Source organism: Rhagoletis pomonella, unplaced genomic scaffold (assembly GCF_013731165.1).
Source record: "Rhagoletis pomonella isolate Grant_MI unplaced genomic scaffold, Rhpom_1.0 Rhpom_scaffold_00006, whole genome shotgun sequence".
Classification (NCBI taxonomy): Eukaryota; Metazoa; Arthropoda; class Insecta; order Diptera; family Tephritidae; genus Rhagoletis; species Rhagoletis pomonella.
Genome location: NW_023458560.1, coordinates 36641170 through 36654776, shown reverse-complemented (window position 1 = coordinate 36654776; position 13607 = coordinate 36641170). Strand labels below are relative to the sequence as shown.

Here is a 13607-nt window from a genome sequence, read left to right as displayed (position 1 = left end):
CTTAAGTGATTTATGTTTTTGTTAAAATCTATTTATTTTGGCACACCATTTTTTGTGGGTGTTTTCAGTTGCTTCAAATACATTGCCTAGTGCTGACAAAAATATGTGTTGAAATGATATATCATTATGCAAAATTTCTCGAAAATATATGTATGTATGTATTTTTAAACTTTGTTTTATTACGATAATTCTATTGAAACTATCTGTTTGTAAGCAATGCAAAGCTCTCCAGGAAATATGTAGATACATTTTCAGTTTGAAAAAAACTCAGCATTCTAAAAATTTGTTAACCCCTAGGACGGTTTTCTCGACTGCCTATTAGATTTAGCTTCCCTTTAAACGCATCGACTGCTTTATTGATCCCATGTCGTTACTAAACTAACAGCTAAAAAAATTGTCTGTAAATTAATTTTTCTATTTTACGTGAGGGTCCAGCGCCCAGTAGACCTGTAGAAATGACGGTTACTCTAGACAAAAATGTCCTAAATGTCGATTGCTAATATACATATGTGCATAGTTGTGTTGAACTGCAGATTCTTTTCTGAATTATTTAATGCAGAACCTTTTCCAGCGGCCTAATAATTTCCAAAACAGAAAAATAATTACAAGCATACAAAAACAATTGTAATCATCTATTAGCCTCCGGTTTTCAAAATGGTGTACAAGATTTCTCAATCGGTCATCGTTTTGAAATTACTAAATTTAATTTTTCTTATTAAAAAAGATAGTAGCTAGTTTGCAAAAATGGTAGTGGTTTAAAGCAAACGACATCAATTTTCATGAAAATACATCGTTAATTAACATGATTCAATAATTTATTATTGAATCATGGTTAATTAAATTCATAATTTAAAATCGGGGTATGTGTCATCTTGTATTTATTTACAACCTTTCTCTTTAGCTGTATTTTTAAAATTTTCAGTTTTAGCAACAACATTTTTTAGTTAGCTGTTAAGAAGACAATTTGTGTTGTATTTTTAAAACATTTTTTTAGTGTCAGTTTCTTCTACGTGATGTTTAATGACATATTCTATAAATAAGCATACATATGTATGTATGTATATGTAGTTATGTGTGTATTTACATATGTATGTCCAAATACGTGTCAACATAAATGTGTAAACTTATATACCCAGTGGGAATTAGGAGCACGTAATAATACCTTATTAGCAACTTACTCTTCACCTGGCAGTCATTACCATTTCCCTGCCGAACGTCCCTTACTTTTACAAAGGCATGGCCGCCTTATGTAAGTAGGAATTTAGAATGTACATTTGGTATCAGACATACTTCTGAGCCGCTTTACAAAGTAAGTTACGTGTAATGCAGAGCAGCCGCTCGGAGTAGTTCGGTGCTTGGAAATAACTTCGGCTGCACGTTATTTTGCAACTGACAACGTAATGTGTCTTCGGAGGTGTTCATTTTGCCCTTTACTAGTAGATGACATTGGCCATGATGACAATTTTGGTACTAAAAACTGAAAGAAAACATGGCTTACCTCGCAAGGTGCTTACCTATTTTCCCAGTGGGTAGGTAATAAATATTCAAATGTATGTATGTATGTAGGTATAAATTCATATTTTTGTTAGATTATAAAACCTAAGTTGGGCAAGTGAAATCGTAAAATTTTTTTGAAAATCATACTCACTAGGTACTCATTATTTAGTATTTTGGTAAATATGTATTTATGAAATATGGCGTAAGAATCCTGGCTATGCCTTTGATGTGGCCAATTATCGTTGTTGATTTTTGTGTAATGCAAAACAACAACAACAACAAAATATAAAAATAAAAATCAGGAACAACAAACAGCAAACCTGATAATCAGCGCACATCATTAGACGTAATAAGAATTTAAGTAAACGGAAGAGAAATATCCAAAATCATTGTATAGGCTTACAAGTATGGAAAGCGCCATTTTGTTTGTTTACATTTGAAAACAGCTGAGATCACCTGATTTTCAATTCTCTCATTCTCCGCACAGAGTTACATTCAAGTTTCAGAAAAAACTTTAAAATGTAAACTGAGAAATATTTTAGAAAAATGTATTGTTATTCATTTGAATTCAATAAAAAAGAAATTAAAAATGCGTGCCAAGTCTTGCATTTCCGATAATAACGATAAATGTGTATGTTCCAGGCAATAATTTAAAATATTTGTGAAACTTATCGTTTTGCGCTAAAATACAACAATGTGTGTAAAATTCGTTGTCATTGCTTCTGTTTTGAATATCATATTCGTGCCTGCCGGTGGAAAAAATAGGTAAATTTGCATTTATTTTAAAGAAAACATATCAGTTAAAATATATTTCTTTCCAGAACGACATACGGACAAGTAAGATGATAAATTTGTATGATGAATATCGCGGAAAAACTTTTGTATCAAAATTTCTATTCTAATTTGCATTTGAATTATGATATCAACAGGGATGATTTGGGACGTATTTTTTGAAGACAATTTTCTTATAAATATTGAGATTGTTGATTTATTTCAGAATTAAAAAAGGTAGTTTATATTAAAAAATATATTTACACTAGCGGTATGTAAATTACTTTTATTCCGAATTGAAACGATTTTAATGAATATTCATGGTTACCATTAATAGTATTATGACAGTTAGATCTAAATGCATATTTGACAAGAAAGATAGAATACAAGATTGCGCCGTCCTGGCGGCGATGACATATCTGTACAAAAAGTAATAAAAGTCGAATTGGATGTTGAAAGAAAATGTGAGAACAGCAAATTTTCTTAATAATAAATTTTTCGATAAGGAAAGTGTTTTGATTGTGCTAATTTGTAATAGCCTTATTCATAAACAATAAAGTAGCTTAAAAAAGGCTTATAAATTGAAAAATGTTTGTAAACGGCAATTTAAAAAGCTTTTTAAAATTTTTATTTTTTATTAATAAGGCAATAAAAATATGTGATTTACAATAACTTTTAACAAAGGAAATACGAAATAAGGTGATTTTTGTGGAAGTGGGTATTAGTGAATTTCAGTGCATTTAAAGTTTCTGAGGTTTCGTTTACCTTTAGATCAGAATTGTCAAAATTGAGAAATTCAAAGTAGCGATACAATAATCATAGAAAAGAAGATTGCGCCCTGCTGTGATGATGAGTAAATTTACCACAATGAGGAAGAATATAACAATTAAGTGAAAAAAGTTTATTTTTACAAATTTAGTGAGCAGTAACGCGTTTCAAGAACGATATTTCAGACAAATCGTTAATGAACAACTATTTTTCCCTCCCGTCTGCTTTGGTTTTGGCAAACAAGTTGATAAGCTGCTGACGGCGATCAAGTCATTTCAACCATAAAATAATATTATTTGCAAGAACCATTCACTAAAATTGTAACTAACTTTTTATTATTTATTCATTCCTTTTTGATAATCAGCAATAACAAGATGGAAAAAAATTATAAACCAAAATTAGTAATATTTTTATGAATGTAGTTATAAAAGTTCACAGAGGAAACGCCGGAAAACAATGTATTGGCAACAACATAAAATTTATGGCAATTTAGATGTCAACAGAATAATAACTACGATAAAAAAGCATGAAAGAAGTGTGCGAGAAACGGTCAACAAAATTTTGATTTTTGCTGGGTGTAAATGAAAACTCAATGAGTATTAAGGAAAAGAAAAACTTGAAAATAATAAACAGAAAAAGAGATGGGCGCACAAAAACTTTAGTTAAATGTTTTTCCCAAATTCTTAAAAAGTAAGCAAATCGATTTTTTTAATGTTACTTTACATCTATTTTCTTTTTTATGAATAAGGTCATAAGCATGTACCGTTTTTATAAATAAATCTTATAGCAATATGCTATATATTTATTTATACACTTTTTGGCTGGCGAAATATGTAATTTTTCAACTTAATAGAAAAGCGTATTTAACCACATTACTTTTTTTTAATATTGAATGGCGCAACACAACAACTCTTTTTGTTGCACGAAACCCTTGAACACGTGCCTGTCATCTATTTCTTCTGTTTCGACATTTCGGTATTTTGCATTTCTTTCATTTTGACGTCATTTGCATTGTCAGATTTTTGAAATTCGTTTTGGTTCGACATTCTGCTATTTCATAATTCTTTCATTCTCATGTCATCCATCTTCCATTTCTTACCTTCCATTGCCGTTCGCATCGTCGAACGTTCCTGTCAAACACTGCCGCCATCATGCTTTTCAGTTTGGCAGGCACGTCCGCTGTTAGAAAGAGAATAGACAAAAAGGGGCATAGGATTCCATACTTGTAAGTCTATACGATGTCCAAAATCTCAATGCAATGCCAAACATCAAACACTTTTTATTTTTGTAGTGGAATTTTTCGAAAATAGGTCAAAAAGAAGAAGAAGAATTAGAGACTAACTGACTGACGTATGGATAAATTCATTCAATTTAGGAAACAAGATGTGGTTGCATGAACATACATACATACATACATTTGTAGGATATTTATCATTTTTACTTAAAAATACAGTAGTGGTCAGATAAAGATTACCATTATTAAAAATTATTGTATTCACATTATTTTCGAAATCAAGTATCCAATAAGCCATATGGCTGGGGTGGAGTTTTATACTTTGGTGTTGGTTTTTTAAATAACACAAAACAGCGCTGCAGATAACTGCTTTCAGATTAAATGTGGTCCATTGTATTGTTTCCGTGTTGCCTTTTAATCAACTTTGGTGTTAGTGAATTGACATTCATTGACGCTTCTGGATTCGTTAATATCATAAAGGAGTATTTCGTCACATGAAATGCAAAAAGACGTAACAAACATCGTCGCTGAAATACAAAAAGTCGTAACTAATAAAAATTTAAAAATTCAGTTTTAGATTGATATAATGGATTTAATCGAATTGCAACTCCCACATCATTTTATGAAAAAAATAAAAATATTAGTCACGACTTTTCCCATTTCAGTTACGATGTTCTTACGTCTTTTTGCATTTCAGGTGACGATTTGTAGCCCTCATTAGATGTTCTGTTTGCTTTGGCTGTTTCTTAGTCACCTTTTTCAAGATGACTGCGCCATGAACTATAGCAAATATCAATAAGGAACACTTTTGGTATTAAATACCAACATTAATAAATATATTGAAGAATCGAAAGGAAATAAAAAGTCTGAAGTGGCCTGAAAATAGCACAGAATTGAATCCTATAATAACTGGAAAAGTACCTGTGTTTAGCTGTGGGATGTTGCGGATGAAATGGTAAGGAAGGGCACATTACTGTCAACAATCAGTAATGCTCGGCAATGCGGGCATTCCGCTATCTTCCCTTCAAACTCTGTCTGGAAAATAATTTTATCGAATGGGCAAATACAAGATGGTCTGCGGTATCCACGTTCAGGACAGCAAGGCATATTTGGCATAGGTAGGATAAGCGTATATCTAGCACTCTACTCCGTTTGAAGCGACCACTGCTCCGGCATGTAATTCATGTTCTAACCGGGTATTGCTTGATGGTAGCCCACGCTAGTAGAATGGGTATTTAGCCCGCGGGTGTTATTTCATCTTTATTATGATTCTTGTCTCCATTTTAGACTACATCCAAAGTAACGTGCAAGAAATGGTTCCGATATTAGCAAGTCAATATTCCTATTAAGTCTCATCAAAAAATTCCTTGTCGTTTAAAGAATAAGGAAATGCCGCATTATACTAAAGCCGGCTTCCCGACATAAGCTACTATTTCATACGGAAATGTATGAAAATTAAATAATTCAAAGTTTCAACAAAAAAAGTAAAAGGTTAAACAAATATGTTCGCCGTTTGTCGAACAATTTGAATGCAAATTGGACACAAAATGCTTGTATTACCATTTACATTAGTACTCCTACTGTGCTCTGCAAAGCAATCAAGACTCGTCGGCGCTCGCATATCCATTATTCCTTTGAATATTTGGCTTAAAGTTGGACAAGTGCAGAAGAAGTACTTGACTGCTTCTTCCTCATCTCTGCAACTTCTGCTATATTTGTGCGAGAATATTGCTAGTCTCGAAGAGGGCCTACTAAATAACTAATGACCGGTTACGCAAGCCGTGACCATCACAATATCCTCTCTTGAGAGGCTGAGCATCCTTTTCTAATCTGTCTGTGCCCATAGTAGCCCTCCTCTAGCCAAGACCTGTTGGCCTTTTGAATCACATTCTTTCTAATCCCTAATTTGCAGGTTGCTATGAATATCCCAGTTTTACCTCTTCTTTCACACAGTGGGAGATCGGCACCTTTTCGGGCTAGCGCATTGGCTTTGCAATTTCATTCAATATCTCTATGTCCCAGGACCATATGAGACTGACCTTGAGGATGGCGCTAGTATCATTTAGAGCTGCGAGGCATTCCTGTGCAACCTTTAATCTTAGCATTCCAGCGTTCCTTGATTTGATGGCTCCCTGGCTATCATCGTAGTCTTCGTTACAGCTAAAACTTCTGCCTGATAAACACTGCAGTGGTCCGAAATTCGGACGGATAATTCAAGTCCTAATTCCTTAAAGAAAACTCCGCAGCCAACCCTATGGTCTAGCTTGGATCCACGCGTGTATAGTAGTAGTAGATTTTTTGGTTATAACTACCCATAGTGTGAAGCACAGAAGTGTGGCCGTCCCCCCGATCCTTCCATAGCACCGTCGTTTTTAGTCTGAGCGCCGAAGTGGCGCGTATTTCCCTACCAGATTTTTTGCTGGAAAATTGGTTAACACTTTTGGCCACTACTGTAGGTATGTTTCAATATGAGCTTATGAATGTAGTGTGTACTTAAATACATACATACATACATACATGTGGGTGCGTTTATACATTATTTATCTTCTATATGAAGATTATTTGTACGTGCTGTTGCTAGTGTTTGTGGGCTTGTATAAGACGGAAAAAGCTAAATTATTATTGTTCTTTTCCAATATCGCGATACTGTTTTGTTGTATTGTATTATTTTGTTTTTTTTTTTGGTATTTGATGTTTTCCTATTATACATACTTACATACGTGTGTAGTTCCGTTTGGTTTTCTGTTTTTGAGGAGGAAACAAGAAATTCCACATACCCAGAAATATGATGAAAGTAAACATAACAGAGCTACCATACTGTACTCACTCGTTTAGGTGATAGACCTTAGAAACATTTACCGAAACAAAAGATCTGACGAAAGGCAAGAGGAATCGGTATCTCTTTTGTCTTCTCGGACCAATCCAACGAGAAATATAGTGTAGACAAATGGTTAAAGCAAGATCGAGTACTCCGATCTGCTGATGCACCTCGATAAGGCACTTCCATATCGCTCATTTACTTCCATAGTGACACAACTCAAAAAATACAAATATTGAGCTAAATATGCAGAAATTACCGCTACCTCTTCTTCTATGGTGTGTCAAAGTTTGTATCGATTACCAGTATTTCGCTAGAACAAAATAGTATGTATTAATTTTTACTACGGGATCATGGTGAAATTATAATAAGGTGTTGTCACTTAGGGGGTGGTTGTTGTAATTTTGGCAATTTCGGCATACCAGCGTTACAGTAATGCCTACTCTATTTATTCCAATTTCATTTCTGGGCAAAATGGAACAAAAAAATGGAGCATACAATTTTGTGAAAAAAGTATGCGCAGGTATCACTGTTTCTTTGTTTCGCTTTTCCTTTGACCTCGTTTCAAATTCATTGGAAAATTTGAGCGATAATTTCCAATATTTGTGATTTTGTAAGTAATTTTTTGGTAAAATATGTATGTATATACTATATATATCCAACATATTATTGGAGCAGTGCCTCGGATTGCTACGATAATGCATTTTGGTCTAACAATTTAAACGCATAATTATTTTATAATATAACTGATAGAATTCAGAAATGTTATTTTAAAATGGTAACGAAAATAAAGGTCGTAATAAAATTCCCTTTAAAGTTTAGATATTTAAAAACTATGTACGCATATACATGTACTTCAGAACTTCCATACGGGCTAATATGTCATTTTTATTAGAATTTAAGAATAATTAAATAAAGGGAACGGTATAATTTAATTTGTTTTAATATGAATAAATGAAAGACGGAAAATAGTCCTTATTTTTTAAGTTTTAACCATTGTCATATGTGTGTGGTACGACCGAGTGGCCTTTTAAATTTTACAAATAATAATTTTTAGGCAGAAAAATTGAACTGAATAATAATTATTAAAATCAATATATTTGATCGAAAAAATAAAAATTAAGTAATAATAATTTATTTTGAGCGAAAAAATGAAACTGTAATTACACTGGTTTACAGAAATATTATTTTATTGATGCAAACTTCATTTAACTAGTGTGGGGTCCACTGATATATGTATGAATTGGAAATAGTACCCAAAAAGTAGTAAAAATAATCATAATCTTTTCTCCCTTTTTCTACTACCCCGAAATGCATGGCCGCAATTGGCATGCAGAAAAAGTGAGGTTATGTAAGTGACGTCCCATTATATTTATTTCACCATGCTACGGGATTATATGTAAATTCAAAACTTTCAAGCCGTTTTCTCGAATGTTGCTTTTTTGAATGTTGTTTGAATGTTAACAGGTTAAAAGCTATAATTACGAGTAACTGGCTATACCTGAAAGTTAAAACTTGAAACATGAATTTTGAATTTTCAGGGTTTTCGAGAATTCATCTCATGGATTTTCTGGAATTTTTCGTGACTTTTCGGGACTCTCTTTTGTTCGCGCGCTCTAGGCATTTCTTAAAAATTCTCGGAATTTTTTCGAGACTTCTGGATTTTCCGTATTTTATTATTCACAGTCTTTCTATTTTACATTTTTCTCGGAACTTTTTAGAATTTTTGCTTTTCAAGACTATTAATTATCATTACTTCTTTGTGTGTGGTACCATTTCGAATTTTTTGTATTTTTTTGTGTTAATTTTATTGGAATATTTCCGGACTGTTTTTTAGAATCTTTTGGAATAATTGCAAGATAAATATTCTGGTGTCTTGTTTTTTTAACTTTTGGTGTATTTTTCGAAACTTTTAAATATGTTTTCGGTAATTTGTGATGAAATTGCGTGTTTTATTTTGCATGAAAACTTTTGGATTTTTTCATAAATTTTTGAAATTTTTCGTGGATTTTTGGGATTTTAAGATTTTTACGAAACTTCGTGCCTTATTTTTCGGGACATCGGAATTCCTTATCGGATTTCGAAAGCTTGTAGGAATTTTTCCATGACTTTTCGGGTTTTTGGTGTTATTTTTCGAGAAATTTTCGATATTTTTTGAAATTTTCAAGTTTTACTTCACACGATATTTGAGACCTTTGAATTTGTTTCGAAACTATATGAGATTTCATTTAAAGCTTGTAAAGGTTTCGACGTTTTTCAGAAAGTTTAGAAGTTTTCGGAGTTTGAGGGCTTTTTGCAATTTTTCGTGAGCTTTCGTTCTTTATTCTTATGGACCTATAGGAATTTTTTGGGAGCTTGGCAGAAAAAATTCTGAAACAAGTTTTGAATCGCGATAAAAATTGAAGTTAATTCGTCGATTCCAATAAACCAAGCTAGTCACTTCTCTTCTGTGCCAACTGACGCCAATTGGAAATACCAAGTTAACCCAAGTTCTTCTCCACCCGGTCTAAGTCGTTGTAAAGCTCTTACTCGTACAGCTCATCACTTCATAAGCTTCGGTATTCGCCGTCACCAAAGCGCAAAGGTACCAAAATATTCGGCAAAATTTTTCTCTCGAATATTCCGCGGACCTCCTCCTCATCAGATGTAGTCAGTGTCCATGCTGCAGCACCATAAGCTAATGGATGGAATGTGGATTCTGTACGACTATCCGTTGGATCTCATGGCTGACATTATTATCGATGTTAATGCTGGTTCCTAAATAAGCGAAAACCCTTGGTTTCCTTCCAGAGCACTTAAACTTCAGTTGTAGGGCATCCGTTCTAACGACCATATTCTGCGTAAAAGTTGACGCCTGCAACTAATTAAGTCCTTGCCGCCTAGCTTGAAAAACCCAGATGGCCGGCCGGCAACCCCAGCAGCTTTATGATACCTCGTCATGGTCCGCTGGTGGTACATCGATTCCGTCATCATCGCCTGGAGGCTCGGGTTCACCTTCTCCATTGGTTTGAATGCCTTAACCATTAAACGGAGTGAAATGGATTCTCTACATGTTTTTAGTATGTTCTGGAGATCGTCGCCTAAGTCCCCGTGGTTGTTCTTACAGCAAACCATTCTTAAGTTGCTTAACTTTCTGATAAAAATTTCGGACGTTTATCCTATGTGTCAGCGGCATTTCAAGCTCTTTGCGCCTACGCATTTCAGCTTTCACTCTTTTCCTAATATCATGGCCGCATCTATTTTCTCTGCAGCGTCGTGAAATTCCACGTCGTACTTCTTCTACAGCGTGAACGTAGCGAGCGTCATATGCCCCGAGTTATTTTCTATATTAAAAAAAAAAAAAATATATTAACGGGTTGTACAAATGGGCTCGGTTGGACACTATAATTTGCTGACAGTTGCTGAGTGAACGCAGGGCATATATATGCACATATGTAAGTTCATACAAACGAGTACATTAGGATGTCTCACCGCATAAATTACAAGCGAATCTAAACTTTGAGTTCTCTTGGACTTATTTATATTTTGCTGTATTCCAAGGGGATTTATTGAGTAAAAATTTTATAAAAAGAATTATTTTCATCAAAAAACGCGATTTTCAAAGGTATTTTACTTATAGATCAACTCACTAGTGGACTTAAGCAGGCTACCTTGTTTTCTGCATTGATCCAGAGGCTCACTAATGTTCTTTAATGCTACATACTATGAAAAACATTGAATATGGGAAACGCCATGGTGCTGACTGGTGTTGCTGCGCGCGATTATGGTATTTTGCCAAATAATGCAAATATGTACTTTTAACTTACTATAATCAACTAAAAATATGATCGTTTACGCGGACCAAAATATAGTGGTTTTTCAAAAAACCCAAACAATTGGAAATAAAAAAATATAAACTAGAAAAATAAATGCGATACATATCTTCATACATACAGTGACACAAACAAATGACCATGTGTTGATTTTTGTAAATATTTGTGATGTTTTTCGAGTTAAATTTTTTTTGTAATTTTTCCAAGCTTTAACCAAAACCGTATAAATAAATCACAGTTTCAAACTTTATAAGAAATTTAGAAAAATTCAAAAAATGTTCATCAACTTTTTAATCTGAATCTTTAGAAAACTTTTGGGTATGCAGTTTTATAGCCTATGCAATTTTTGTCTAATAAAGGGCTAAACGTCGAAAAAAAATTCTCAAAAATCAACGCGATTTTTTGCCGGTTCAAATTTGCTCTTCATGAGACTATGGGCTATAAAACTGCATACCCAAAAATGTTCTAAAGATTCATATTAAAAAATTGAAATTTTGATAAAAAATGTTTGAATTTATTTAATTTTGTATTAAGTTTGAACTTGTGACTTTTGTATGTATATGTTTTTGGTTAAAGCTTGGATAGTATTTTGATAGAAAAATAATAAAAAAATGTATCTCGAAAGACATTTCGAATATTAAAAAAAAATCAATACGTGGTAATTAGTTTGAGTCCGTGTATAGGCACATGTATACATACATACTTATGTATGTATAGTATATATGTACATAAGTATGTATGTAAATATTAATGCATAGAAAGAAATTTTCCGAAATCTAAATAAACTGTGTTATTGCTAAAAGTCAGCTGAGGAGCATAATCACCCACCCACTAAAACGTTATGTCGTGTACAAATATATAGTACATATGTATCTACATATATATGCAAACATAAACATTTTTATTAAATCTCAATTTGAAATGCATTTGAGAGTCAGTCCTTTTCTCAAATTTCAAACGTTAGTTCTCAAAGGCATCTCAAAAATAACCGTTGATAGTGTTCTCAAACTAAATGACACTTTTCTATATGGAACTTTCCTTCATTTTCAAATTGCGAAATATTTAATTCTCTGATATAAAAAATTAGTTACATACCGTTTGCCAAGTAATTTTTTGCAAAATAAAAAAATACGATACAATTTACCTTTAACATTCTTACTTATATAAAACGATTTTTAAGTATAATTAAAATGCCGTGTAGACACGAAAGGGAATAGAACGAAGTACTAAGATTTTTTTTTTTCAAATGCATGTCAAACCGTTCTTAAGATAATAAACAATGTTTGAGAAAATCTTTAGTTACAAATGTTAAACAATGCTGAAATCTAATTGAGAAATAAGATTTTACACAAGTAATCTTGTGTTCGAAATTTCTTTTCCAGTGTTTGTTGGGTATATAGATTATATAAGTGTTCGTGTAAGCTTTTTTGTGTGTGTAAAATTAAAGGTGTAAGGAGGTGCCGCAGCTAGTTGTTGATGGCTCTATGCCAGAGGTTCCCAAACTTTGTTTTTCTCATGCACCCCTTTCAAAAATTTACTGCTTTCGGTGGACCCCCTGCTGATACATTACTAAATATTCCCAAAGCTCGTAAAAAAAATAAATGTGAAAATTAGATCTAACAATGTAAATTTGCATCGCGGGTGAATTCAAAAACTAAACTCAGAGTGGCCAAAATAAAAGTAAAATATTTTCTTGTGTTCTATTTATAAAACTAATGTGATTACACACTTGTAGGTTTTAAAAAATAGAGCTTGTAAATACATCAAAATACTCTCTCGCTCGGAAGAGTTATATTTCTTAAGAGCACTGCGAGCGCTAGCGTTATTTACATTATCTTCACCATAAACTCATCAAATGTTCGGCTCACTCATGACTTTGCACGTGGAGTATTTCGTCAACTGAAAGGCAAAAAGACGTAACAAACATCATCGTTGAAAGGCAAAAAGTCATAACTAATAAAAAATTCTAAATTCACTTTTTCATTTATATAATGGATTCATCGAATTACAACTCCCCACATCATTTATGAAAAAAATTAAAATATTAGTCACGACTTTTTCCATTTCATCTACGACGTTGTTATGCCTTTTTGCATTTCAGCTGACGATATGCAAAATGGTTTATTTGTGTTAATGGCAGTATTTTTATTTTTTATCGCTCCGAGTTTTAAAGTGAGACGAAAAATATATATCACATTTTTGAAACACAAAACTTAAAACATCAGAACGGCTAAGCTTTTTACACCAAACTTTTAAATCAGAAACTGACAATAGAGAAAAGAACGAGTTCAAAAAAATCGATGGAAAATAACCAAGCAAGCAAGAAGCACAAAAAGTGTTCCACCGCCTCATCTTCTTCAAGGCAAGATGGGTAAATGGACTTGTCATTTACGCCTATCACAGTCAGGTGTTTGTGCCACGTGAAGTGACCAGTCAGCAGTCCAGCAAGTTGTCTGCAGTGTCGTCTGCTCAGTGAGAGCAAAATATTAGATAGACCTTGTGAGATTGAAGGCAATATGAGTTTTTCCCACCTGCATCCCCTCGATGCCTCTCAGTCATTGCTGAGCGAAGTATTCACCCAGTTTCTGATGGTGGCTTCGATTGCCGAAGGTGGGAGTGTTAAAACTGGTTGCGGACCGAAGAATGCCTGGTCTGAGCCAATGTTATGAGGGTGCTTGCGGGGTAGGACGAGGTGGCTTCCAGGCAT

At 33.3% G+C, this 13607-nt stretch overlaps 2 protein-coding genes across 3 annotated transcripts in view; both read left to right on the top strand.

Moving 5' to 3' along the window:
- LOC118740683 (bone morphogenetic protein receptor type-1B-like) overlaps positions 1-13607 on the top strand; it is a 740115-nt gene that overhangs the window by 719853 nt on the left and 6655 nt on the right. The gene's annotated exons all lie outside the window — the stretch shown is intronic.
- LOC118740692 (troponin C-like) overlaps positions 10775-13607 on the top strand; it is a 36142-nt gene continuing 33309 nt past the window's right edge. Inside the window, exon 1 of the mRNA XM_036472332.1 lies at positions 10775-10854. Within this exon, the coding sequence (XP_036328225.1) occupies positions 10852-10854 (3 nt within the window). The 5' untranslated portion in view covers positions 10775-10851. The remainder of the gene's footprint in view (positions 10855-13607) is intronic.